General features: G+C 36.2%; 1 protein-coding gene across 2 annotated transcripts in view; it reads left to right on the plus strand.

Annotated features, from left to right (window-relative positions):
* Nucleotides 1-8,153: 8,153 nt before the first annotated feature.
* LOC148954646 (uncharacterized) overlaps nucleotides 8,154-24,569 on the plus strand; it is a 46,867-nt gene continuing 30,451 nt past the window's right edge. Inside the window, exon 1 of one of the 2 annotated variants that reach the window (XM_089087180.1) lies at nucleotides 8,154-8,180. In XM_089087180.1, coding sequence (XP_088943306.1) covers nucleotides 8,154-8,180 — 27 coding nt within the window. Of the gene's footprint in view, nucleotides 8,181-8,238; nucleotides 8,255-24,569 lie in introns of those variants that run through there. The other variant, XM_089087181.1, reaches the window with a different exon arrangement.

Consider the following 24,569-nt stretch of genomic DNA (forward strand, 5'->3'; position numbering starts at 1 on the left):
TATTGTATGTTCTCTTCATTTTGTTATTAACGTAATTTTTTCTTTTTTTTGTGCCAACGCCACAGGGCCACGGCTATGATACCGTGATGGTGAGATATTGACTTTGAAACCATGTACTTTGCAGAAGTACATTTTTTAAGATAATTGAGCTGATCATAGAGAAGTGTCCCTACAAATAGATTGGATAAAGCTAAATGTTAATCATCGTGGAGACTCCTTTAATCTTTTCTGATTATCAATATTTCGAATATTTTGTTAGAGCATTTTAAGAAACCGAATTCCATCCAAAGTGACAACTATTACCATAAACAGAACTCAATACAAGAACAATTTGCGGTAAAGCAGAAAAAATGAGTACAGCACTTCCGGCACCATAATTCAGTTTTCAACATGCATTAAAGTTATTTTTTATGGTTTGTTTTATCATCTTCTGTCAGATGCACAATAGCTCGCAAAATGGAACTTTTGGAATAAAAATAACTTTCCATGTTTTGGCTATTTCAAACGAACTTGGCTGAAGATGGTTAATCAGGCAATGGTTATGAGTTTTGATTACGTGACAACCAGCATTTTAAAACTAAATTCACGATTTCATTTCTTTTGTTTTACGGGAAAACCGAAGGGGAACAAACCAATAAAGGTAAGAAGAAATTGTATATAAATATTTTTATAGATAGACTCATTTATTTTATAAGCAACTATCGTAGCCGTGGCCGAAGCCGTGACTAAATGGCGCTGTTTAGTACATTGCATAAAACTTGTCACTGGCGGTTTAAATAACTGACAAAAAAGGCACGAATGAAATACTGTGACGGGCTGTTCGACACTTTGGCGGCACTAGTTGGTTTTTATGGCGAGTGTTGGTGGAGATAGGCGCAGGTGGGGGAAGCAACGAACGGTGTCTCTGGGACGAAATAAGGGACTGCCCAAAATTGCACATCAACTGCAAGTGCCTATCGCCCAACGTCGGCAGTCGTAAGGTACTAAGGGCAGCCTCATAAGAGTTGTATTTCAGACCTAGTATCACTTTCACTGCCCGTTTCTGAATGGCCTCCAGACCTTCACTTAGGTGGTCAATATTATGAGTCTGAGGGCCCCACACATGACATGCATATTCTAGGATAGGGCGCACATGTGTGACATAAACCGTCTTCAGCTAACTGTGATAAACCCAGTCGGCGCAAGGTTAGTAGTGACCATTGTGTACAACTACTTTTTTTCCCTAGTCTGGCTATGTGACCACTAAATGAATAGTTGATATTGAAAATAACCCCAAGAATCACTGAGGTTGGGGCGGTAGGGTACCACGGATCCGGGCATTAGAGGTCACGCTTAAGCGGATTAAGGGCATGTTTGAATCTTGAGGGTCTAGTGCAGTCATACTCACACTTACTGCTCTCTTACACTTTATGAAGAATTTGTCGTAATATTTTGTCCATAATAGCTAGAAAAATAGGGAAAAGACGTACACTTAACGGACGCCAGACATGATTTTGCAAATCTAGTTGTGCCATTCTCGGTCTTTTCACAACACTAAGTCTCCTCATACAGGAATATCATAATTATAGCCATCGATTTTTTGGCACTCAGTAATACTTGAGGACTCTTCACAAGCATTATCGGTCAAGTCAAGTGCCTTTTCAAAGTCGACAAATGCCTTTTCAAAGTCGACAAAGCTTGTTTTTCCATTCCTTTGATTCCTAAATAATAGGCTACTTGTCATAAATAAAATAGGTACTCCAAAAGCTCAGTTCTAATAAGCAATACTGTGAGTCTTGGTTCTTCTTTTGGTTTTTTCATAGTTAATTTATAGTGTGAACTTCAGATTTCTTTATTATTCAGATTTCATACTGGAAAGATTTGTATTGTTTTGTTGTTTGAGTCAAGAAATATGCTGACCTAAAGCTCTCAATGATCACCTGTTTTCACAGACATAAAGCAATTGATCAACGATGCAAACAGGGTGATTACATGATCCGGAGTAGTGATTCTTATCTGCATGTATACGTAGTGTACCCTTTACATTCTTGAGTCTATTTTCATAACTGTTCGTCGTTTGTTACTTGGGTCTTATCTGATACTGAACTTAAAACCATTATATTGCAAATAAAACCATTTTTATGGAACACAGGACTTTTCTGTACTTAGCCTGCCAAAGTTTTTGATATTTCGAGTTCATTTGATGAACTAAGCCCGTACCAACCGAAGATCACAATAGTCCCAGATATAAAAGACAGCCATAGCCTACCTTTTTCCCATCTTCCTTTTGTGGATACCAGTGACCATCACAGTCACGAAGTGGAACCTATCGCATTTCTAAATATTTCAAATAATTTAAAATTGGAAAAATAATTGCAGAAGCTAATAAGGCCGTTCTTTTACTCATCATTGTACGTTCTGTGAAAAGATCTTGCATCTTTCACAAAGAACGCTTGAACAAAAGAACGGAAATCTTTACAAAAAGGTAGATATAACAATTATTATTTTGAATTAGCTGAACAGGTCGTGATAAAAAAAAATTCAATGAGGAAAGAATCTACTTTTTAGTAAATCGGACTCTAGAAATTTTCTTTTATATAAATGCATATGTCAAAAATATACCAAAATTCTGGATGAAGAATTTACCAAGTTTAAAAACTACTCATCAGCATTAACGAGCATGAGGAGATTGGCCTGAAGTTTGGGAAAGGGGTGAAACATCCCCAAAACAAAAAGTGATCTTGGTCAAAAATAATTAGTTTACAATTTTTATATAGAAATTTTTTTATATGTATAAATCACGTTCAGTAAAGCGCAGTAACTGAGCATGTTTTACAAGTTATTCCTAATAAATCAATCTGCTCTGTTAAATCATTTGTATGCAACCGTACCGTTTTACTTAAAACGTACCAAAAACGGTACGAACATAACCTCGGTGGCAACCCTGAATAAAAAACAGGCCTTAAGGCCTATTTTTAATATTGACGACTAGTTGAGAAGTCTTCGTCAATACTGTTACCGCTAAAGGCTGTGTTGCCAGATGGGCATGTTTTTTTATACTGACGACTAGTTGAAAGTCTTCGTCAATACTGTTACCGCTGAAGGCTGTGTCGCCAGATGGGCTTGTTTTCCGCCCCGTGGGCTTGTTTTAGCCGTCAGGGGTGGGCTGAATTTTTGAGTGGGCGTGAGGGCCGTGGGGCGTTAACGTGGTTTTTTTTTAAAAATGGGCTTATTTTGGACTTATTTTGACTGAAAGTTTGGAACCAGACAAAAATTCCAAAATCACGATGGCTCAGCCGTGACTATGCACCAAAAAGACAAGAGCCCTCCTTTAGCGCGTGGAACGCTTTCTATTCTGAAACGCTTCCCCATTAGGAATTTATTTCTGCATGGTTGAGATGGCTCTGCATTAGGAGTCTCACAAGGAACTTTATTGCTGCTCAGATTAAGGCTAGATTTGAATTTTATGCAGATCTATCCTTTTTTTATATATTTGACAGATCTGGCCCAATCTTGTTGTGGCCTAGGCTTAGTCTAGAATTGGGGCTGTTGCAGAAAAATCATGTTAAGAAAACAATTTATACTTTTTAATATGCAGATTTCCCTACTTGTAATGGTATATACCTAGAGAAGGAAACATGTTAAGAAAACAATTCATACTTGAGAATTAATATACAGAAATAATTGTTGCTGATATTTTGCTTGTTGCCCTGCTATACATTACCCCTACGCCCTCCCCCTTACTTTGCAAATACATGGCTGAAATTCATCCATTGTTCCAGTAAATTTAATCAACTGTGACAGAACAAAAACCAGAAAAACAAGATAATGATGGGTGGCGGAATGCATTGGAAATATATAATTCGGGTTATATATTTGCACATTAGGGGAAGGAGTTAGGGAAAAATCATAGCTGGGATACGTGCTATATATGTTGTCTACAAGAATTCTATGTATTATTATTTTTTTTATTAACAATTTTCCTTCTCTATATATCTTTCTGTAGACGTCTGTAAGTTACCCTTTTTAACTGCATTTTTATTCTGATTTACCCCCCCCCCCAATAATGTGAAAATCAAGACGGGTGCCCATAGACTGAATTATAGGGGGGGTCACCTGGTCTAATTGGAACCTCCAGTGCTATACAAATAAAATACCAAAACAAAACGTTATAGGCAGCGAAATTGTGCTGCCTAAGTAAAGAGCCCTGTGGGCACAATGTATTGTTTTGTTTTTTAGACCAGGGTACTTCTTATTGAAAGAAATGTCATAGGAACTACAAAAAGAGCTCATGGAGGGCAACCAGCTCCCCCTCCCCACGTCAATCACTTCCCCAAACACCTCCAATCAAAGTTTTGAGATAGCCATTTTGTTCAGCCTAGTTTAAAGGTCCAGAAATCATGACTTTGAGAATACCACCCCCCCCCCACAACCCTCAGAGCAATAGTCCAGAAGAGAATATAACAACATCCTCAGTAATCAAATACAAGAAATATTTAGGCAGACGTTAAACTAAATCAAAACAGACTATGAGCATGTGGACTTTCCAAAAGGTGAAAAAGCAATATCTCAAGAACAACTTATATTAATAAGTTAGATCTTTAAGAGTACATTGTGGGGGATTTTGAACTATCCAGGAGGCACTATGTGTATACTTTTAGTACTACAACTGCAGTTACTGTAACTAATGATGTTAAAAGTACTAAGGTGAAGGTACTCCCTCCCCTGTTCCCCCTTATGGGCGCCCATGCAAACATATAGTCTGAATTATATATGGTAAAATTCTAGACAAGCAAACTTCAAACTGAAGCTTTCTGGGATGGGCTTACAGACTAAAGTTATGTCCTGGAAATATATTTTGAAGTAGCCAACCCATCTCTACACCTTTCCCCAAGAGAGGGCACTGACCTTTGATTACCTTTAAAAACCATTGTTTGATAAAAGTGAAACCATGCAGAATAAATCTTCTGCTAAAAAAAAGTACAGAAAAAGTGCTTTCAGCTTTACAACTTTGCTCAATCTAAATTGGGGAAGATTCAAAGATCTAGAAATAAATTTCCCAAATTTAGGAAAAAACTTTGATATGGCTTAAAATTCTACTCTAATAACAGGAATTGTATTTTCAAACTAAAACCAGAGACAAAGAAACTCAAAATTAAGATAGAATATTGTTTTGTCAAAATTCCAAGACTTAGAAATCAGAAGGGGGTTAACACGGTAGAATGGCAATATCTTCGAAGAGTATGTTTTTGGCCCTGGATTCATCATTAAAAGTTTTGTTTTCCTAACCTAACTCTTCCAAGATATCAAAAAGTAGCTTGTCTAGAATAGTGCTTCAGAGGCGGTCTGTGAACTCCCTTCGAAATTTGAGTTTATGATATCCAAAACATATAAATGGTTTAATGTGAGCCTCCTTAGAAGGGAGACATATCAACATGTATTTAAGTTGGTAAGCGATGGAAATTCACCCTTACGTATTATTTCTCCCTCAAATACTCGTTGGCTTTCTCGGTACAATGCCTTGGTTTGCATACATGAGCAGTACTTGAAGCTCACCACGCACTTCAGTCTAGCCAAAGAAAAAGAAGGTTGCTATACTGCCAGAGTGCTACATGCTATGTATCAAGATGAGCAAAACAGAATTTCCGTTGTGTTCTTGAAGCCATAGCTGTCCAAATTTCAAAGGGTCAACTTGCTATTTCACCAGACACACGCTGACCAGTTTCGTCTTTTTGAAGAGCTGCAGGGTTTGATACTAAGTCTCCTGTGTAGGATACTCTGCTCATCTGCAGTGTCTTTGATGGTTAATATGGACTTCGAAATCAATTATTTGCCATCAGATCAAGATGATTACGGACACAAGTTCCTGATTGAACTGGCCAAATCTAAACTTTCAGACACACAGAAGAGCGTAATCAAAATACGGTGTTTTGCGTTCCTGAAAACTGCGGCTAAAGCGGTGCTTAAACGAATGCCTCCTGCTCTGGTTTCGTTCCTAAAGCTGCAATTTTTATCCCCTGGGATTGTCTTGTCTCAGTTTCGACCCCGATTTGGAGACTTGCCATTGAAAATTGTTGCTACCACTGATCTCAGTACCTTGGAGAATCAGTGGAGGAAACTGTTGGACGTTAATTGGTGATTTGTGTGTGGAGGAACAATCCCCAAAGACTCCTCTCAGTTCTGGATAACTGTCCTACAATATCTTGATGCGGTTGGGTCATTTCCTTTTCGTGAGTTAGCCAAGTGGGCATTGACCCTGTTGAGTTTGCCAATTAGTAATGTGATAGTGGAACGGTCCTTTTCTATGATGAATGTCATTAAAAGCAAGCTTCGAAACCGTATGCTCTTGCCCATGTTGAACTCAATACTTGTGTTCAGGCTGTGGTTGTCAGCATGGGGCTCTTGTTGCTCGACGTCTGAGCCTACAAAGCGTATGCTGATTTTCAACAGTGATATTTATAAGGCTTGAGAAAGTCGAAGAAACTGACCAAACAACTGATCTAGTCGATCTAGGTTAATATCCTAGCCTACTCTGAGTCTCAAATCTCTTAGTGCCTTATGGATCTAAGTGCCTTTCTTCTTTTTTTTTTTTTTTATCTGTATGTATTATTTCATTTTGGGATTACGAAGGCTTTTGTATTAACCCCGTTCTCACTTTTTTTTTTTTTTTTTTGAGGCCTTACTTTAATCATAAAGTCATATTTAAATATTGTGTTGCAACTGCTTTTCAATAGTGATATTCATAAGGCCTGTGATGTCAAGTTGCTCGACGTTTGAGCATACAAAGCGTATGCAGCTTTTCAATAGTAATATTTATAAGGCTTGTGAAACCGAAGAAACTGACCAAACAACTGATCTAGTCGATCTAGATAATATCTCTTAGTGCCTTATGGATCTAAGTGCCTTTTTTTTCTTTTTTTTTAGTTGTCTGTATTATTTCATCTTGGGATTACGAAGGTTTTTGTATTAACCCAGTTCTCATGTTTCTTTTTGAGGCTATACTATAATCATATAGTTATCTTTAAATATTGTGTTGCGACTGCTTTTCAATAGTGATCTTTATAGGGCTTGTGAAGTCGAAGAAACTGAGCAAACAACCGATCTAGTCGATCTAGATAATATTCTAGCCTCCTTTGAGTCTTAAATTTCTTAGTGCTTTTTGGATCTAAGTGCCTTTTGTTTTTGCTTTTTACCTGTACGTATTATTTCATCTTGGGATTACGAAGGCTTTTGTATTAACCCCGTTCTCACGTTTTTTTCTTTTGAGGCCTGACTTTAATCATAAAGTTATCTTTAAATATTGTGTTGCAACTGTACCAATTTACGTTTACCAAAAATTTTTATGCGATAATAAACCAAAGATATTGTATGTCTTCAGCTTGTGATTGTTACTAGCGTATTCATTGGAATAAGTCATATTAAATTCTAAAATTTAATAAAAAGAGTTCACAGTGGTTTAACCATTATGACACATATAACTGCATACTAAAAACAGATGAATTTTGGCGGATCACATAAATCGTTGTTCTTCTGTGAAAGTGGAGCAGGATGAGCGAAGGATAAGCAAGCAAGGTAAAAGTAGAATTAGATTAGGGGCAAAACTTGTTCTGACTTTAGCACGAAAGAACTATTTTAGCACTATTTCATCATGTGTAGCACGGTAGTACGTGCTTCAATTTGTAGCACTTTCGTAATACATTTTTTTAATATTGTCATGGACGAAATGATGAGGATTTTGAAAAAGGTTAAGGAATTAACAAAAAGTTTGGACCGCATTTTTCCGTATTTGTTTTGAGAGATTTGTGCGAAGTTTGATTTAACCAGGACCACCTTTTTGCCGTGTTTGTTTCGAAAGATTGGTGCTAAGTTTGAAATAACCGGACAAAAAAACTGATCTAGAACTAATTTAACTACATTTATCGGGCCATGCGCTTGTCGCGGCGCAAGCAGCGACACATGCAAAATATTTTGACTTAGCACCGAAAATTGCTGTGAAACACACGGGCAATTTTAGAACTTTATGAACTGACCATGATGGCAGTCTTGGTTTTCAAAGGCTCGGGCGAATTTTGGCTTGTTTTCAAAGGCTCGGGCTTGTTTTTTGTTTGACTTTCCGGTAACCCTGGCTAAAGGCGCTAAATTGAAAAAAAAAAACAGGCCTGTGACGTGTTTCAATGGAGCCAGAATTCAGATTAAAAGAGGTAGGAAGAAGTATTAAATACTTATTTAAGACTTACAATAAAGTTTTGATTTTTTCTTGTAAATTTAAAATCCGGTAAATATTTACCAAATCATATTGAGTTACGACTAAAGTGAATATAGCCTACCACTCAATGCCCTTTTTTATGCTCTTTACAAATATAATAATCATTTTTGTCAGAAATGAATTTGGTAAAATTCTACGTTAACTACTTTTGGCAATCTTGGAAAAGAGTTTGGTTAGGAGATTCAAACTTTCAGGGATAGATCTACAGGCTAAAGTATGTCCTGGGAAGGTATTTTGAAGTACCTACCTCCACTCCTCGCTCTAGAGGCTCCTGACCTTTGATGACCTTTAAAATCTGTGTGTTATAAAACTGAAACCTTGTAAAATAGATCTTCTGCTTAAAATGAAGTCCAACAAAATTGTTTTCAGCCTCACAACTTTGCTCAATCCTGATGTAGGCTGTAGAGTTTTAAAGATAGCCTATGCAAATACATTTCCTAAATTTTGAAAATTAACATTGATATGGCTTAAAATACTACTCAAATAACAGGAATTGTATTTTCAGAACTAAAGCCAGAGAAAAAGAATCTTATAACTGAAAATTAAGGTTAAATGTTGTTTTGTCAAAATTTCAATAGGTATAGACTTGTCATGTAGGCAAATTTCAGGATCCTCTAGAGGAGAAGGAAAGGAGATAAGTGCTTCAAAATACCTTCCCAGGACATATTTTAGCCTGTAGACCCATCCCTGAAAGTTTCATTTTCCTAATCTCACCCCTTTCCAAGATAGGTAAAAATAACTAAAGTAGAATTTTACCAGAAAATGAAACTTTCAGGGATGATCTACATGCTAAGGTATGTCCCAGGAAGGTACTTTGAAGTACCTACCTCCACTCCTCCCCCTTCTATATAGTGGTAAATTACTGCACATTACTAGTTATTTTAGCTCACATTTCATCCTACATTACTATCATAATTATAAATCACTGCTTACCTTACACAACTTCAGCTTTTAACCTTGTTCATTAAAATGTATTCCAAAATCCTATTTTCATTTAACAGTCCATCCCTTTAAATTATTGACTAGGCTATCTAGCTGACGCTGCTTTTGGAACCTGTTTGTGATGTCACAACTTTGCTTATCATAACCCCTTTAACAGTAGCATGCAGGTGCCATGCAGTTGAAGACAACTCTGTGTTGATAAGCCATTTAAACTTTATTAATTAGGGAAAGGATTTGACAAGAGATAGACCAGTAAAAAAATCCAAATTGTTCTGAAGCACTAATTGATAGAGTGCTACAAACATCAGAATTGACTTTAGAAGACAAGTTATGTCATGAGAAGATGTTTTTCAAATCCCCCTCCCCAAAACTCAAGAATTTCTAAAATTCTACTTAAGAAGCTTTTTAAATAGGGTGAACCAGGGTAATTCCGGACACTTTGACTTTTTTTTTTATTCAAAAAATTCCTCCTGCCAGCAGACTTAAAATCTTGTTGTAAAATTGGATTTGTAGGAAAGTTCAGACTGTTAGCTTTCATACAAGAGCTAGAAACTTCCGAAATTCAAACTATAAAGGGGGTTGGTGACCTCATTTGAAATTTTTCCATGGTGTCTGGAATTAGCCAAATGGGTAATTCTGGACGAGGTCAATATCTTTGTACCTGAAGGAGTAAAAAATCTTAGCTTTGGTTGGTGGTATAAGCACCCCAGAATCTATGTTTCTTCAAAATTTCATGCGCGTACCTTTCAAACTAGTGGAGTTATTCAGCTTTGCAGTCATGATTTTGTTTTTCTGAAAATCAAATCTGGTTTTTCCAATGTGTCAAACCATGGATTCTCATGATAATTTGATAACAAAGTTAATATACCACCACAAGCCAGCATTTAAATAGTCTTCTGAAGGACTGGGGGACCTGAAGGCCTGGGCCTTCATCTCCTGTAACTACAGAATCCATCTGCTAACTTCCTTGAAATTTGTATATTAAAAATAAGGTAAAAATAATAAAAACGATGACTTCAAATACTGATAAAAGCAAGTTTAAAAGCAAAACACAGAGGAACTAGGTGATCACTGCTTTTTTCCATAGCTTTTCTTCCTTTCCTTGTGGCATTTCACCATTTCGCGATGCTCGCTTATAGCGAAGGGTCCAGTGCCCTTCAGAGTGAGGGGCCCTCCCAAGATGAACTCTTCTGTGACGTCTGTGATGTCATTGTTCTTGGGCCAGCTAAACTTGTACGTTGCTGCTGAGTTGAGCTTTAGGAACTTCATCCTAATGACCCCTTCATCAGCAAATTTAACAATTCTGCCAAAATAAGGTGAGTAGTTGTAATACACAGCATAATAATGGTCAAGCTTCGTTTTCGATTTTTTTCTTGCTAGGGCCAGGCTGATTGAGGTCATCAAGAACACACGTCTCTTCAAGAGAAATGTCATCATTGGTGTCAGCATATGGTATCTTGGACTCGCTTTTGGTGTCAGAAAAGGGAACTGGGGAGGTTGCTTCTCGTGAGAGCTTCATCTTTTTGCTTTTGGCACCATAGGTCTGGGTATCACCAGTTTCTTTTGCTTTGGTTTTCTTTCCTACACCCTTTTTCCTGTCTGCCTTTTCCTTTTCCTCCTGCTGCTTCTTAAGTTGCTCTAAATACACCTTAGAAGTGATCACTTCGGCAGCTTTCTGAGTGATCTTTTTCCTCTGCCCTGGTTCACTCCTCAGCTCTCTTCTTACACTCTCTAACAGGAGCTCTTCAAAGGTCTTCTTCATTGGAGTTGGTGGTTTCTTCTCAGGGGAAGAAATGTTGATGTTGACAGTCAGATTGTCACTTTCTCTCTGGACTCTAACACTAATCCTATCAGCTGTTGAATTCTCTGCTGGTTTCTTTTCTTTTCTTCAAGAAAGGCATAGTAAGCCCTGAGTTTCTACGGGTCAAACTGCTCTCTGTTGATTTTTGCACGGTTGGCTCTCTGGTACACTAGGATCATAAACTCCAGTTGATGCAAACGCTTTCTGGATTAGAACTGGATCTGCTTGTTTCCAAATTTCACTTATCATCTTGACAAAATCTGCTTTCTGTAGCTTCTCTCCAACATTTTTCCTTGTCCGTTTGGTTAGCCTTTGGTCATACGTGGTTTTGAAAGCCTTGAAAACGCCAACGTCTAAAGCTTGAAGCATGTGTGTATGTATGGGGTGGCAGCTTCAGAATCGTGATGTTTTCGTTCATTGCAAGCTGCACAACTTGCAGCGACAAATGAGAGCCATGACCGTCAACAAGAAGCAGAACTGGACGTTCTTGCCCAACGCTAGGAATGAACTGGCCTTTGAACCAGTTGTAAAACATGTCAGCCGTCATCCAACCCCTTTCCGTGGCAGCATATGAAGTGTCAGGAAAAGCGTCATCAGATGTCCAAGTGGACCACACAGATTTGCCTTTGAATATAATCCGGGGGGGGGGAAGAATTGCCCCTGGAGCGTTGATGCAACCAAGAACTGTTGTGTTTTCTCTCCCTGTTCCAGCAGTTTGGCAGAAACTTGGTGAGTTCTTCTGTCCAACAACTTTGGTTCTCAAAGGATCAGTACAGAAGCTCGTCTCGTCCAGGTTGTACACCAAGTGGGGATTATCGAGGAGTTCAAGTTCATTCAACGTTTCTGAGAGAACATACAAAAATCCGTCGATCAAGAACGGATTTTCGGTTTTGTATCTTGAATTTTCTTGGGTTTCAGGCTTCTTGAGACTAAGGTTGTGTCGTTGTTGGAAGTATTTCCGCCAGTCCCAACCAGGAACACCATCTTTGAAAGTAGTTTTCATATTGTTCACCTTCACATATTTGCCTACAAGAGCAACTATATCGGTTCGGGATAGTCCAACACCCCACTTGTCCATGGTTTTGATGCACTTTGTGAGTGTCACTTCTTCATCTAAATCCAGTTGTGTAGGTCTACCTGCTCCTACTTTCGATGATGTCGCAGTCAAATGGTCCGAAATCGTCGACTTTGGAATCCCATACTTTGCTGCTGTAAGTCTGATTGTCAGCCAACCCATTTTCACCTCTGCTAACACCTTGTCCAGATCTTCTGGGCTGTACTGTGTCCTCGGCATCTGAAAGTTAAAGCAAGGGTAAGTAAAAGGTATAACAAGAAAAGTTGTTTGCACTGAAAGAAGCCAAAACTGACGAAAGTTGCAGATAATCAGCCCTAAAAAAAAAAACGATTTTTCAGTAAACTCATGCTACATTGTTAGAAACTCGAGAATCTCTGATAGAACACAGTTTAAGGAGGCAGAGGTCAAAACTCGATGAAAAGGAATTGATTGCATCACGTTTTCCCACGTCCGGAAATACCCCTCTGTCTCCAGAATTATGCCTCACCATCTGTCCGGAATTACCCTGTTTGGGGTCAGGAAATGGGTAATTCCGGACACCTAACCTACGGCTAAACCGTTAGAAATAAAAATCTGCAAAAAATCACACTAATGCCCTAATTAAAACCCTTTTGAATGGTAAAACAACAAAATCCGTAAGTTACACCGTTCACCAGCAAATGCAAAAAAACTGACACCATACGTACTTTTTCATCAAAGTTTCTCCGACCGACTCCGGTTCAAGACTGACTGTCTCCCCCACGTGCTGGCTGTTGTCAATCGGATATAGTGAGTCATAAACTAGAGTCTTGGCACTACCTCTGTGATTTTTTCAACAGAAATTTAATGAGGGGCTAGCAAGATAAAGGGGGGTGTCCAGAATTACCCACTGTCTGGAATTACCCTGGTTCACCCTATTTCTAAAGCACTAATAGATAGAGTGCTACAAATATCAGAATCAACTTCAGAGGAAAAATTATGTTATGGGAAGATGTTTTTGAAATCCCCCTTCCCCCCAAACTCAAAATTTTCCAAAATTTTACTTTAGAAGCTTTTTTAAATATTTCTAAAGCACTAAGACATAGAGTGCTACAAACATCAGAATCAACTTTAGAGGACAAATCATGTAATGGGAAGATGTTCTTAAAATCCCGCGTACCCCCAAACTCAAAATTTTCTAAAATTCTACTCTAGTAGCTTTGTAAATATTTCCAGAGCACTAACAGATAGCGCGCTAAAAACATCAGAATCAACTTTAGAGGCCAAATTAATTTACAATAATTCCCCCTTCCCCCCAAACTAAACTTTTTTTTAAATCCCCCTTCACCCCAAACGTAAAATTTTCCAAAATTCTACTTTAGAAGCTTTTTTAAATATTTCTAAAGCACTAAGACATAGAGTGCTATAAACATCAGAATCGACTTTAGTGGTCAAGTTATGTCATGGGAAGATGTTTTGAAATCCCCCTTCCCCCCAAACTCAAAATTTTCTAAAATTCTGCTCCAAAAGCTTTTTAAATATTTTCAAAGCACTAATAGATAGTGCGCTAAAAACATCGGAATCAACTTTAGAGGCCAAATTAATTCTACAATAATTCCCCCTTCCCCCCAAACTCAAATTTTTTTTTGAAATCCCCCTTTGCCCCAAACTCAAAAATTTTCCAAAATTCTACTTTAGAAGCTTTTTTTAAATATTTCTAAAGTGCTAAGACATAGAGCACTACAAACATCAGAATCAAATTTAGAGGACAATTTATGTCATGGGAAGATGTTTTTGAAATCCCCCTTTGCCCCAAACTCAGAATTTTCCAAAATTCTACTTTAGAAGCTTTTTTAAATATTTGTAAAGCGCTAAGACATAGAGTGCTACAAACATCAGAATTGACTTTAGAGGACAAATTATGTCATGGGAAGATGTTTTTGAAATCCCCCGTCCCCCCAAACTCAAAATTTTCTAAAATTTTACTCTAGAAGCTTTTTAAATATTTCCAAAGCACTAACAGATGGCATACTAAAAACATCAAAATCAACTTTAGAGGCCAAATTAATTCTACAATAATTCCCCCTTCCCCCCACACTCAAATATTTTTTGAAAAACCCCTTCACCCCAAACTAAAAATTTTCCAAAATTCTACTTTAGAAGCTTTTTTTTAAATATTTCTAAAGCGCTAAGACATAGAGTGCTACAAATATTGAAATCGACTTTAGAGGACAAGTTATGTCATGGGAAGATGTTTTTGAAATCCCCCTTCCCCCCAAACTCAAAATTTTCTAAAATTCTACTCTAAAATCTTTTTAAATATTTCCAAAGCACTAACAGATAGCGCACTAAAAACATCAGAATCGAATTTAGAGGCCAAATTAATTCTACAATAATTCCCCCTTCCCCCCAAATTCAAAATTTTCTAAAGTTATACTTTAGAAGCTTTTTTAAATATTTCCAAAGCACTAATTGATAGAGGGCTACAAACATCAGAATTGACTTTAGAAGACAAGTTATGTCATGGGAAGATGTTTTTGAAATCTTCCCTCCCCAAAACTCCAGAATGTCTAAAATTCTACTTAAGAAGCTTTTTTAAATATTTCTAAAGTGCCAAGACATAGAGCACTACAAACATCAGAATCAACTTTAGTGGACAATTTATGTCATGGGAAGATGTTTTTGAAATCCCCCTTTGCCCCAAACTCAATTTTTTTCCAAAATTCTACTTTAGAAGTTTTTTTAAATATTTGTAAAGCGCTAAGACATAGAGTGCTACAAACATCAGAATTGACTTCAGAGGACGTGTTATATCACAGGAATAGGTTTTTAAAATCCCCCTTCCACCCAAACTCAAAATTTTCTAAAATTCTACTTTAGAAGCTTTTTAAATATTTCTAAAGCACTAATTGATAGAGCGCTACAAATATCAGAATTGACTTTAGAAGACAAGTTATGTCATGGGAAGATGTTTTTGAAATCCCCTTTCCCCAAAACTCAAAAATGTCTAAAATTCTGCTTAAAAAGCTTTTTGAATATTTCTAAAGCACTAATAGATAGAGCACTACAAATATCAGAATCGACTTCAGTGGACAAATTATGTTATGGGAAGATGTTTTTGAAATACCACTTCCCCCCAAACTCAAAATTTTACTTTAGAAGCTTTTTTAAATATTTCTAAAGCTGTAAGACATAGAGTGCTACAAACATCAGAATCAACTTTAGAGGACAAATTATGTTATGGGAAGACCTTAATTTTCAGTTATCAGTTTCTTTTTCTCTGGCTTTAGTTCTGAAAACGCAATTTCAGTTATTTGAGCAGAATTTTAAGCCATATTAATGTTACAAGTTACATCATGGGAAGATGTTTTTCAAATACCCGTTACCCATTGAAATTTTGACAAAACAACACTTTGCCTTAATTTTCAGTTATCAGTTTCTTTTCCTCTGGCTTTAGTTCTGAAAATCATTTGAGCAGAATTTTAAGCCATATCAATGTTTTATTTCCAAAATTTAGGAAATGTATTTGCATATATTTAAAACCTTATAAGTTGGGATTATAATTTTGTTGTACTTCATTTAAACAGAAGATCTATTTTGTAAGGTTCCATTGCTATAACTGAGCGATTTTTAAAGGTCATTCAAAGTTTTTGAAATCCTCCTTACCATTCATCCCAATCCCCTTCATACTCTAAAATCTGGTTGATAATTTGAAATTTGAAAAGCCTTATTTTCCACGGGGGCATTTTTTTTTTGGGGGGGGGGATTTTCCATGAGGGTATTTCCAGTGGGGGGGGGGGGTATTTTCAGCGGGTATTCGCCAAGAACCACAAATTTGATTGTATGAGTTTTACTAAAATCTTTGACTTTTAGGGGTTGTTTCCCCCTTTTACGAAACTCAGACAAATTTTTTAGACAGGCAAATTATCAACCAGATTTTAGAGTATGATTCCAGTGCAACATGTTGCAACGAAATGGTCAGCTTAGATTAGTATAAGCAGGGGCACCGCGAGCAGGTTGCTGACCACCGCCCCCTCCCTTCCTCTCCCCCTGCTATCAAATCCCCTTACAGCTAACTTTTCCACCCTCGAAAGAAAATTTTTATATAAGTTCCAGCATTTTTTACATATTTTAAATCATGGATGTAAAAAAAAAAAGCAAAATTTCTCAACATAATAGAATTAAAGTATTTGAATGATGTTTTATGTGGTTACCAAACTCAAAATATTAAGGGGTTTCCAAAAAAAAAATAAACAAAACGAATATAGATTATTCTTTACTTGTGAATTATAAATAACACACCACTGAAGACTGTACAAGGAAACCAGACGAACGGGTGTTTATTAGACAAATAAACCAGACAAACAGGGATTTGTTCGACAAAGACATAAAACATAATAACTGAAATTGCGTTTTCAGAACTAAAGCCAGAGAAAAAGAAACTGATAACCGAAAATTAAGGTAAAATGTTGTTTTGTCAAAATTTCAATGGGTAATGGGTATTTCAAAAACATCTTCCCATGACATAACTTGTCCTCTAAAGTTGATTCTGATGTTTGTAGCACTCTACGTCTTACCGCTTTAGAAATATTTAAAAAAGCTTCTAAAGTAGAATTTTGGAAAATTTTGAGTTTGGGACAAAGGGGGATTTCAAAAAAATTTTGAGTTTGGGGGGAAGGGGGATTTCATAAACATCTCCCCATAATATAAATTGTCCTCTGAAGTTAATTCTGATATTTGTAGTGCTCTAAGTCATAGCGCTTTACAAATATTTAAAAAAGCTTCTAAAGTAGAATTTTGGAAAATTTTGAGTTTGGGGTGAAGGAGGATTTAAATAAAGAATTTGAGTTTGGGGGGAAGGGGGAATTATTGTAGAATTAATTTGGCCTCTAAAGTTGATTCTGATGTTTTTAGCGCGCTATCTATTAGTGCTTTGGAAATATTTAAAAAGCTTCTAGAGTAGAACTTTAGAAAATTTTGAGTTTGGGGGGAAGGGGGAATTATTGAAGAATTAATTTGGCCTCTAAAGTCGATTCTGATGTTTTTAGCACGCTATCTGTTAGTGCTTTGGAAATATTTAAAGTCTTCTAGAGTATAATTTTAGAATATTTGAGTTGGGGGGAAGGGGGATTTCAAAAACATCTTGCCATGACATAAATTGTCCTCTAAAGTTGATTCTGATGTTTGTAGCTCTCTATGTCTTAGCGCTTTACAAATACTTAAAAAAGCTTATAAAGTAGAATTTTGGAAAATTTTGTGTTTGGGGTGAAGGGGGATTTTAAAAAAATTTGAGTTTGGGGGGAAGGGGGATTATTGTAGAATTAATTTGGCCTCTAAAGTCGATTCTGATATTTTTAGCGCGCTATCTGTTAGTGCTTTGGAAATATTTAAAAAGCTTCTAGAATATAATTTTAGAAAATTTTTAGTTTGGGGGGAAAGGGGATTTCAAAAACATCTTTCCATGACATAATTTGTCCTCTAAAGTTGATTCTGATGATTGTAGTGCTCTATGTCTTGGCACTTTACAAATATTTAAAAAAGCTTCTAAATTAAAATTTTGGAAAATTTTGAGTTTGGGGTGAAGGCGGATTTCAAAAAAATTTTGAGTTTGGGGGGAAGGGGGGATTATTGTAGAATTAATTTGGCCTCTAAAATCGATTCTGATGTTTTTAGCGCGCTATCTATTAGTGCTTTGGAAATATTTAAAAAGCTTCTAGAGTAGAACTTTAGAAAATTTTGGGGGGAGTTTGGGGGGAAGGGGGAATTATTGTAGAAATAATTTGGCCTCTAAAGTCGATTCTGATGTTTTTAGCGCTCTATCTATTAGTGCTATAGAATTAATTTAAAAGCTTCTAAAGTAAGAATTTTCGAAAATTTTGGGGGGAGTTTGGGGGAAGGGGGATTTAAAAAAAATCTTCCAATGATACAAATTATCCTCTAAAGTCAAGTCTGATGTTTGTATAACTCTATGTCTTAGCGCTTTAGAAATATTTAAAAAAGCTTCTAAAGTAGAATTTTTGAAAATTTTGAGTTTGGGGCAAAGGGGGATTTCAAAAAAATTTTGAGTTTTGGGGAAGGGGGAATTATTTTAGAATTAATTTGGCCTCTAAAGTCGATTCTGATGTTTTTAGCGCGCGATCTATTAATGATTTTGAAATATTTAAAAAGCTTCTAGAGCAGAATTTTAGAAAATTTTGAGTTTTGGGGGAAGGGGGATTTCAAAAACATCTTCCCATGATAGGACCTGTTTTCTGAAGGCGAGTGTGATGTTAGTAACACTCTAATTCGCGGCAGCTTAGCAATATTTAATAAAACTTCAAAATTAGAATTTTGGGACACTTTTAGTATGGGGCGAATGGGGATTTCAAAAACAAATTGAGTTTGGTGGGAAGGGGGAATTATTGTAAAATAAATTTGGCCTCTAAAGTCGATTCTGATGTTTTTAGCGCGCTATCTGTTAGTGGTTTGGAAATATTTTAAAAGCTTCTAGAGTAGAATTTTAGAAAATTTTGAGTTTGGGGGAAGGGGGATTTAAAAAAAAAATTGAGTTTGGGGGGAAGGGGTAATAACTGTAGAATTAATTTGGCCTCTAAAGTCGATTCTGATGTTTTTAGAGCGCTATCTGTTAGTGCTTTGGAAATATTTAAAAAGCTTCTAGAGTAGAATTTTAGAAAATTTTGAGTTTGGGGGAAGGGAGATTTCAAAAACATCTTCCAATGACATAAATTGTCCTCTAAAGTCGATTCTGATGTTTGTAGCGCTCTATGTCTTAGCACTTTAGAAATATTTAAAAAAGCTTCTAAAGTAGAATTTTCGAAAATTTTGAGTTTGGGGTGAAGGGAGATTTAAAAAAAATTTTGAGTTAGGGGGGAAGGGGGATTAGTGTAGAATTAATTTGGCCTCTAAAGTCGATTCTGATGTTCTTAGCGCGCTATCTGTTAGTGCTTTGGAAATATTTAAAAAGCTTCTAGAGTAGAACTTTAGAAAATTTTGAGTTTGGGGGGAAGGGGGAATTATTGTAGAATTAATTTGGCCTCTAAAGTCGATTCTGATGTTTTTAGCCCGCTATCTGTTAGTGCTTTGGAAATAATTAAAAAGCTTCTAGAGTAGAATTTTATAAAATTTTGAGTTTGGGGGAAGGGGGATTTCAAAAACTCCTTCCCATGATATAAATTGTCCTCTAAAGTCAATTCTGATGTTTGTAGCACTCTATGTATTAGCGCCTTAGAAATATTTAAAAACGCTTCTAAAGTAGAATTTTTGAAAATTTTGAGTTTGGGGCAAAGGGGGATTTAAAAACAATTTTCAGTTTGGGGAATAGGGGGAATTATTTTAGAACTAATTTGGCCTCTAAAGTCGATTCTGATGTTTTTAGCGCGCTATCTATTATTGCTTTTGAAATATTTAAAAAGCTTCTATAGCAGAATTTTAGAAAATTTTGAGTTTGGGGGGAAGGGGGATTTCAAAAACATCTTTCCATGACTTAATTTGTCCTCTAAAGTAAATTCTGATGTTTTTACCGCTCTATGTCTTAGCAATTTAGAAATATTTCAAAAAACTTCTAAAGTAGAATTTTGGGACATTTTGAGTTTGGGGCGAAGGGGGATTTCAAAAAAAAATTGAGTTTGGGGGGAAGAGGGAATTATTGTAAAATTAATTTGGCCTCTAAAGTCGATTCTGATGTTTTTAGCGCGCTATCTATCAGTGCTTTGGAAATTTTTAAAAAGTTTCTAAAGAAGAATTTTAGAAGATTTTCAGTTTGGGGGAAGGGGGATTTCAAAAAAAATTGAGTTTGGGGTGAAGGGGGAATTACTGTAGAATTAATTTGGCCTCTTAAGTCGATTATGATTTTTTTATCGCGCTATCTGTTAGTGCTCTGGAAATATTTACAAAGCTTCTAGAGTAGAATTTTAGAAAATTTTGAGTTTGGGGGTAAGCGGATTTTCAAAAACATCTTCCCATGACATAAATTGTCCTCTAAAGTCGATTCTGATGTTTGTAGCGCTCAATGTCTTGGCGCTTTAGAAATATTTAAAAAAGCTTCTAAAGTAGAATTTTAGAAAATTTTGACTTTGGGGTGAAGGGGGATTTACAAAAAAATTTAAGTTTGGGGGGAAGGGGGAATTATTGTAGTATTATTTTGGACACTAAAGTTGATTCTGATGTTATTAGTGTGCTATCTCTTAGTGCTTTTGAAATATTTAAAAGGCTTCTAGAGCAGAATGTTAGAAAATTTTGAATTTTGGGGGAAGGGGGATTTCAAGAACATCTCCCCATGACATAAATTGTCCTCTAAAGTCGATTCTGATGTTTGTAGCGCTCTATGTCTTAGCGCTTTAGAAATATTTAAAAAAGCTTCTAAAGTAGAATCCTGGAAAATTTTGAGTTTGGGGGGAAGGGGGATTTCAAGAACATCTTCCCATAACATAATTTGTCCTCTAAAGTCGATTCTGATGTTTGTAGCGCTCTATCTATTAGTGCTTTAGAAATATTTAAAAAGCTTCTTAAGTAGAATTTTAGAAATTTTTGAGTTTTGGGGAGAGGGAATTTCAAAAACATCTTCCCATGACATAACTTGTCTTCTAAAATCAATTCTGATGTTTGTAGCACTCTATCAATTAGTGTTTCAGAAATATTTAAAAAGCTTCATAAGTGCATGGACCTATAAAAATAAAAACATCTTCTCATAACATAATTGGTCCTCTAAAAACAATTTGGATTTTTTTACTGGTCTATCTCTTGTCAAATCCTTTCCCTAATCAATAATGTTTAAATGGCTTATCAACACAGAGTTGTCTTCTACCCCATGGGACCTGCATGCTACTGTTAAAGGGGTTATGATAAGCAAAGTTGTGACAGCACAAACAGGTTCCATAAACACTGTCAGCTAGATAGTAAATAAGCTAAAGGGATGGACTGTTAAATGAAAATAGGATTTTGGAATATATTTTAATGAACAAGGTTAAAAGCTGAAGTTGTGTAAGGTAAGCAGTGATTTATAATTATGATTGTAATATAGGATGAAATCTGGGTAAAATTCTACTTTGGCTACTTTTGGCTATCTTAGAAAGAGGTTAGGTTAGGAAAACTTTCAGGGATGGGTCTACAGGCTAGAGTATGTACTGGGAAGGTATTTTGAAGTACCTACCTCCACTCCTTCTCTCTGTAGAGGGTCCTGACCTATGATGACCTTTAAAAATCTGTGTGTTATAAAAGGGAAACCTTACAAAATAGATCTCTTGCTTAAATGAAGTACAACAAAATTGTTTTCAGTTTCATAACTTTGCTCAATCCCAATTTATAAAGTTTTAAAGATATGCAAATACATTTCCTAAATTTTGAAAAAAAAAACATTGATATGGCTTGAAGTTCTACTTAAATAACGGGAATTGCATTTTCAGAACTTAAGTCAGAGAAAAGAAACTGATAATTGAAAATTAAGGTAAAATATTGTTTTGGCAAAATTTCAATAGGTGTGCTTTCAAGGTTTAGAGCAAAAGATTTAGCAGACCTGTTATGTAGGCAAATTTTACAACCCTCTAGAAGGAGAAGTAGTGGAGGTATTTACTTCAAAATACCTTCCTGGGACAATATTTAGCCTGTGGACCCATCCCTGAAAGTTTCATTTTCCTAACCTAATCCCTATCCAAGATAGCCAAAAGTAGCTAAAGTAGAATTTACCATCACTTCTGTTGCAAATTGCATCCTAAGCCCTTAAAGGGGCCCCAAAGGTATTTTATATGAATTATGAAAGAGCATAAAAAAAGTATCAAATGATGTTTTCACTTTCATCCTAGCTAAATTATATGGCCCACTGTAAATTTACCTTGAACTTTACACCTTCCACCCCCCTAATGTGCAAGTATATACCCTGAATTGGAATTTACCCTGAATTGTTGACAGCAAAGTTTTGAATCACAAAAGCCAGTTATATTTTTGTTGATGGCAGTTGAAAAACTTGAAATGGTAGGGAAACAGTTTGAATTGAGTTGCCTAATAAATGAGGTTTGAATTGATGTATTTTATATGAACTATGAAAGAGCATAAAAAAGGCATCAAATAATATTTTCACTTTCATTCTAGCTAAATTATATGGCCCACTGCAATTTTACCATGAACTTTACCCCAATACAATGTCCCAACAGACAGCACTACAGGAGCTGGCCACTGGCCTAACAAAGAGCCAAGGGGAGCCTATATCAGTGTCAAGTATCTCTAGATTAGGTAAACCTGACACTACAGGCCAAATAATCAACAAATCATTCCTTTTTGGTTTGAAGGAGGAGGTAAATCTGAATTAACCTTTGCCTTTGTTTGGCTAAAGAAAAGCCTTCAAAGCCTACTAGTTGAAACCTATACAATGCCAAAAATACGCAAAGCTAAGGTATATAGCTGAATTTTGCTCTTCAAATACTATAACATGTGCAAAGTATGATAACCAGCATAATGAGGATACTACCTGCCCCAAAGAAGAACCCAAATATATTAACTGCAAAGGCCCTGATAGATCAGATAATAAGTCTAAATGTCCATTGTACAAACAAAGACCTGCCACTCTAAAAATTGCCAAAGAAAGGTCAATACTTCACGCCTTTGCTGCTATTGAGGCTAGAGTAATACAGAGTCAGTCTCAAACATGTATAATAGTCCCCAACCTCTAGTACCTATTTCCAATGTTGTCAATTAATTGAGTACCCCTTGAGCAGCCAGCACTCCCCATTGCCCCATTCACCAAGCCTTAAGAAAAACAAAGATAGGAAAAATCCAAACCCAAACAAAGGGTATATCTCCCCTTCGCATCAACAAGAAGGATTATCCCCCATTAATACCCCCATCAAGGAAAGAATATAGGCAAGGAGCATCCTCAAATAGTGAAAACCTCCTATCTGACGTGCCTCCTTATGCTCAACATGTTAGCCCTGGAAAAAATCACCCTGTTGTCCCAGCTGAAGTTGGATATTGCCAGTGAGATAGCCTCAACCTATCTCTCAAAAGAAATACTTGCCCAGGCTGAAGCTTGCTTCACCCATATTATGAATAAGTTCCAGCCATCATGCTCAGCTCAGATAAAAAAAACTGGCCACTGACAAGGGGCTTTGAGCCCAACTAACTGTTCCCCTATCTTCATCTATTGTTTATCCCTATAATTTATCAAATTCAATCAATATTTTTTCCAGCTCAAATAATTCACAACACAACTTAAGTAAGGATAAAAATGAGAAATTTTTAAGCCTGGCAAGCATGAATGTAAACTGCCTGAAGTAAAAACTCTCCTTGATAGTCTTGAAATTGATATTTTCTCTATTACCGAGATTAGTCCCAAGAATTCTGTCACCCCTTTGGATATTTCTCATATTCAAATCCTTGGCTACAATGTTATATCTAACCTCTTAACAAATGGATGCAGAAGAAGAGTTACCATTTACATTAGAGAAGCTATCAAGGTACAACAAATAAAATTTCCCTTTTTTTTCAGTGATTGTGTTTGGGTTCAGAGTCTTTTGGTTGAGTGTCATTGATCAACTAGAAAGCTTATTATTGGATCCATATATTGGAGTCCCTCGGCTCCCACTCAGATTGAGTTGCATAGAATTCTTGCTGATTTACTATTTATAGTGCATAATAAACAACCTAATTCAGTTATTTCAACTGGTGACTTCAATATGCCTGATGTCAATTGGATTGACGGATACAGCTACATTGGTAATAGTGACCTGGCTCTAACTACAATAAATGCCTTAGCAGATCTTAACCTATTTCAACTGGTTGATCAGCCTACTTGTTTTAGAGAGGGTCAAGTCCCCACACTTTTAGATCTGATTTTATTAAATAATCCCAATATTTACCAGTCAATTGATTACTTACTGGCTGTTGGGTTTAGGTCATTTAACCTTGCATATTTCATTATCATTGCCTCCTAAACCATAGCAAATGATAAAATCAAAAGAACCTTCTCTGATTATGCAATGATTAGAGAAAAGTTGTCACCAATGTGCTGGGAAGCTTTAATTAAGAATAATGATCCTGTACAGTCATGGTTTAATTTCAAAATGAAACTCAGAGTTAGAGAAAAAATGTATAACAGTCAATTATAGAAATAGGCCAAGAACTTTACCAGTAATGACAAGAGAGGTTAAGCAATGTATTAGACAAAAGTAAAAAAAATACATTTTGGGCCCTTTATAAAAGGACACAAGAAGAGAGTCGTCTAACAGCATTCAAGAAATTTTGTAATAAGCTTAGAAATGATACTTCAAAGCTACTAGCTCATCATGAAAAGAAACTGGCTGTGGGAGTGAAAAAGAATTATAAGAGTTTCTGTAGGTATGTGTCATCATCAAACCCTGGAAGGCACAAAACCCCTCAACTTGTTTCTGATAACAGATTAACATTGAATAACCCTCTAGATGTTGATAGTTGTTTCAATTCTACTTTTGCAAATACCTTCTCAAGTGCCACTTCCTCAAGCCACCCTTACCTACCAACCAGATCTATTACTAAAGAGATGACTGAAGTTGAAATAGATCAGCAACTAGTGCTAAATAAGC

This window comes from Artemia sp. Qi Xiang Cuo, chromosome 3 (genome assembly GCF_049724085.1).
Source record: "Artemia sp. Qi Xiang Cuo chromosome 3, ASM4972408v1, whole genome shotgun sequence".
In the NCBI taxonomy this organism is placed as follows: Eukaryota; Metazoa; Arthropoda; class Branchiopoda; order Anostraca; family Artemiidae; genus Artemia; species Artemia sp. Qi Xiang Cuo.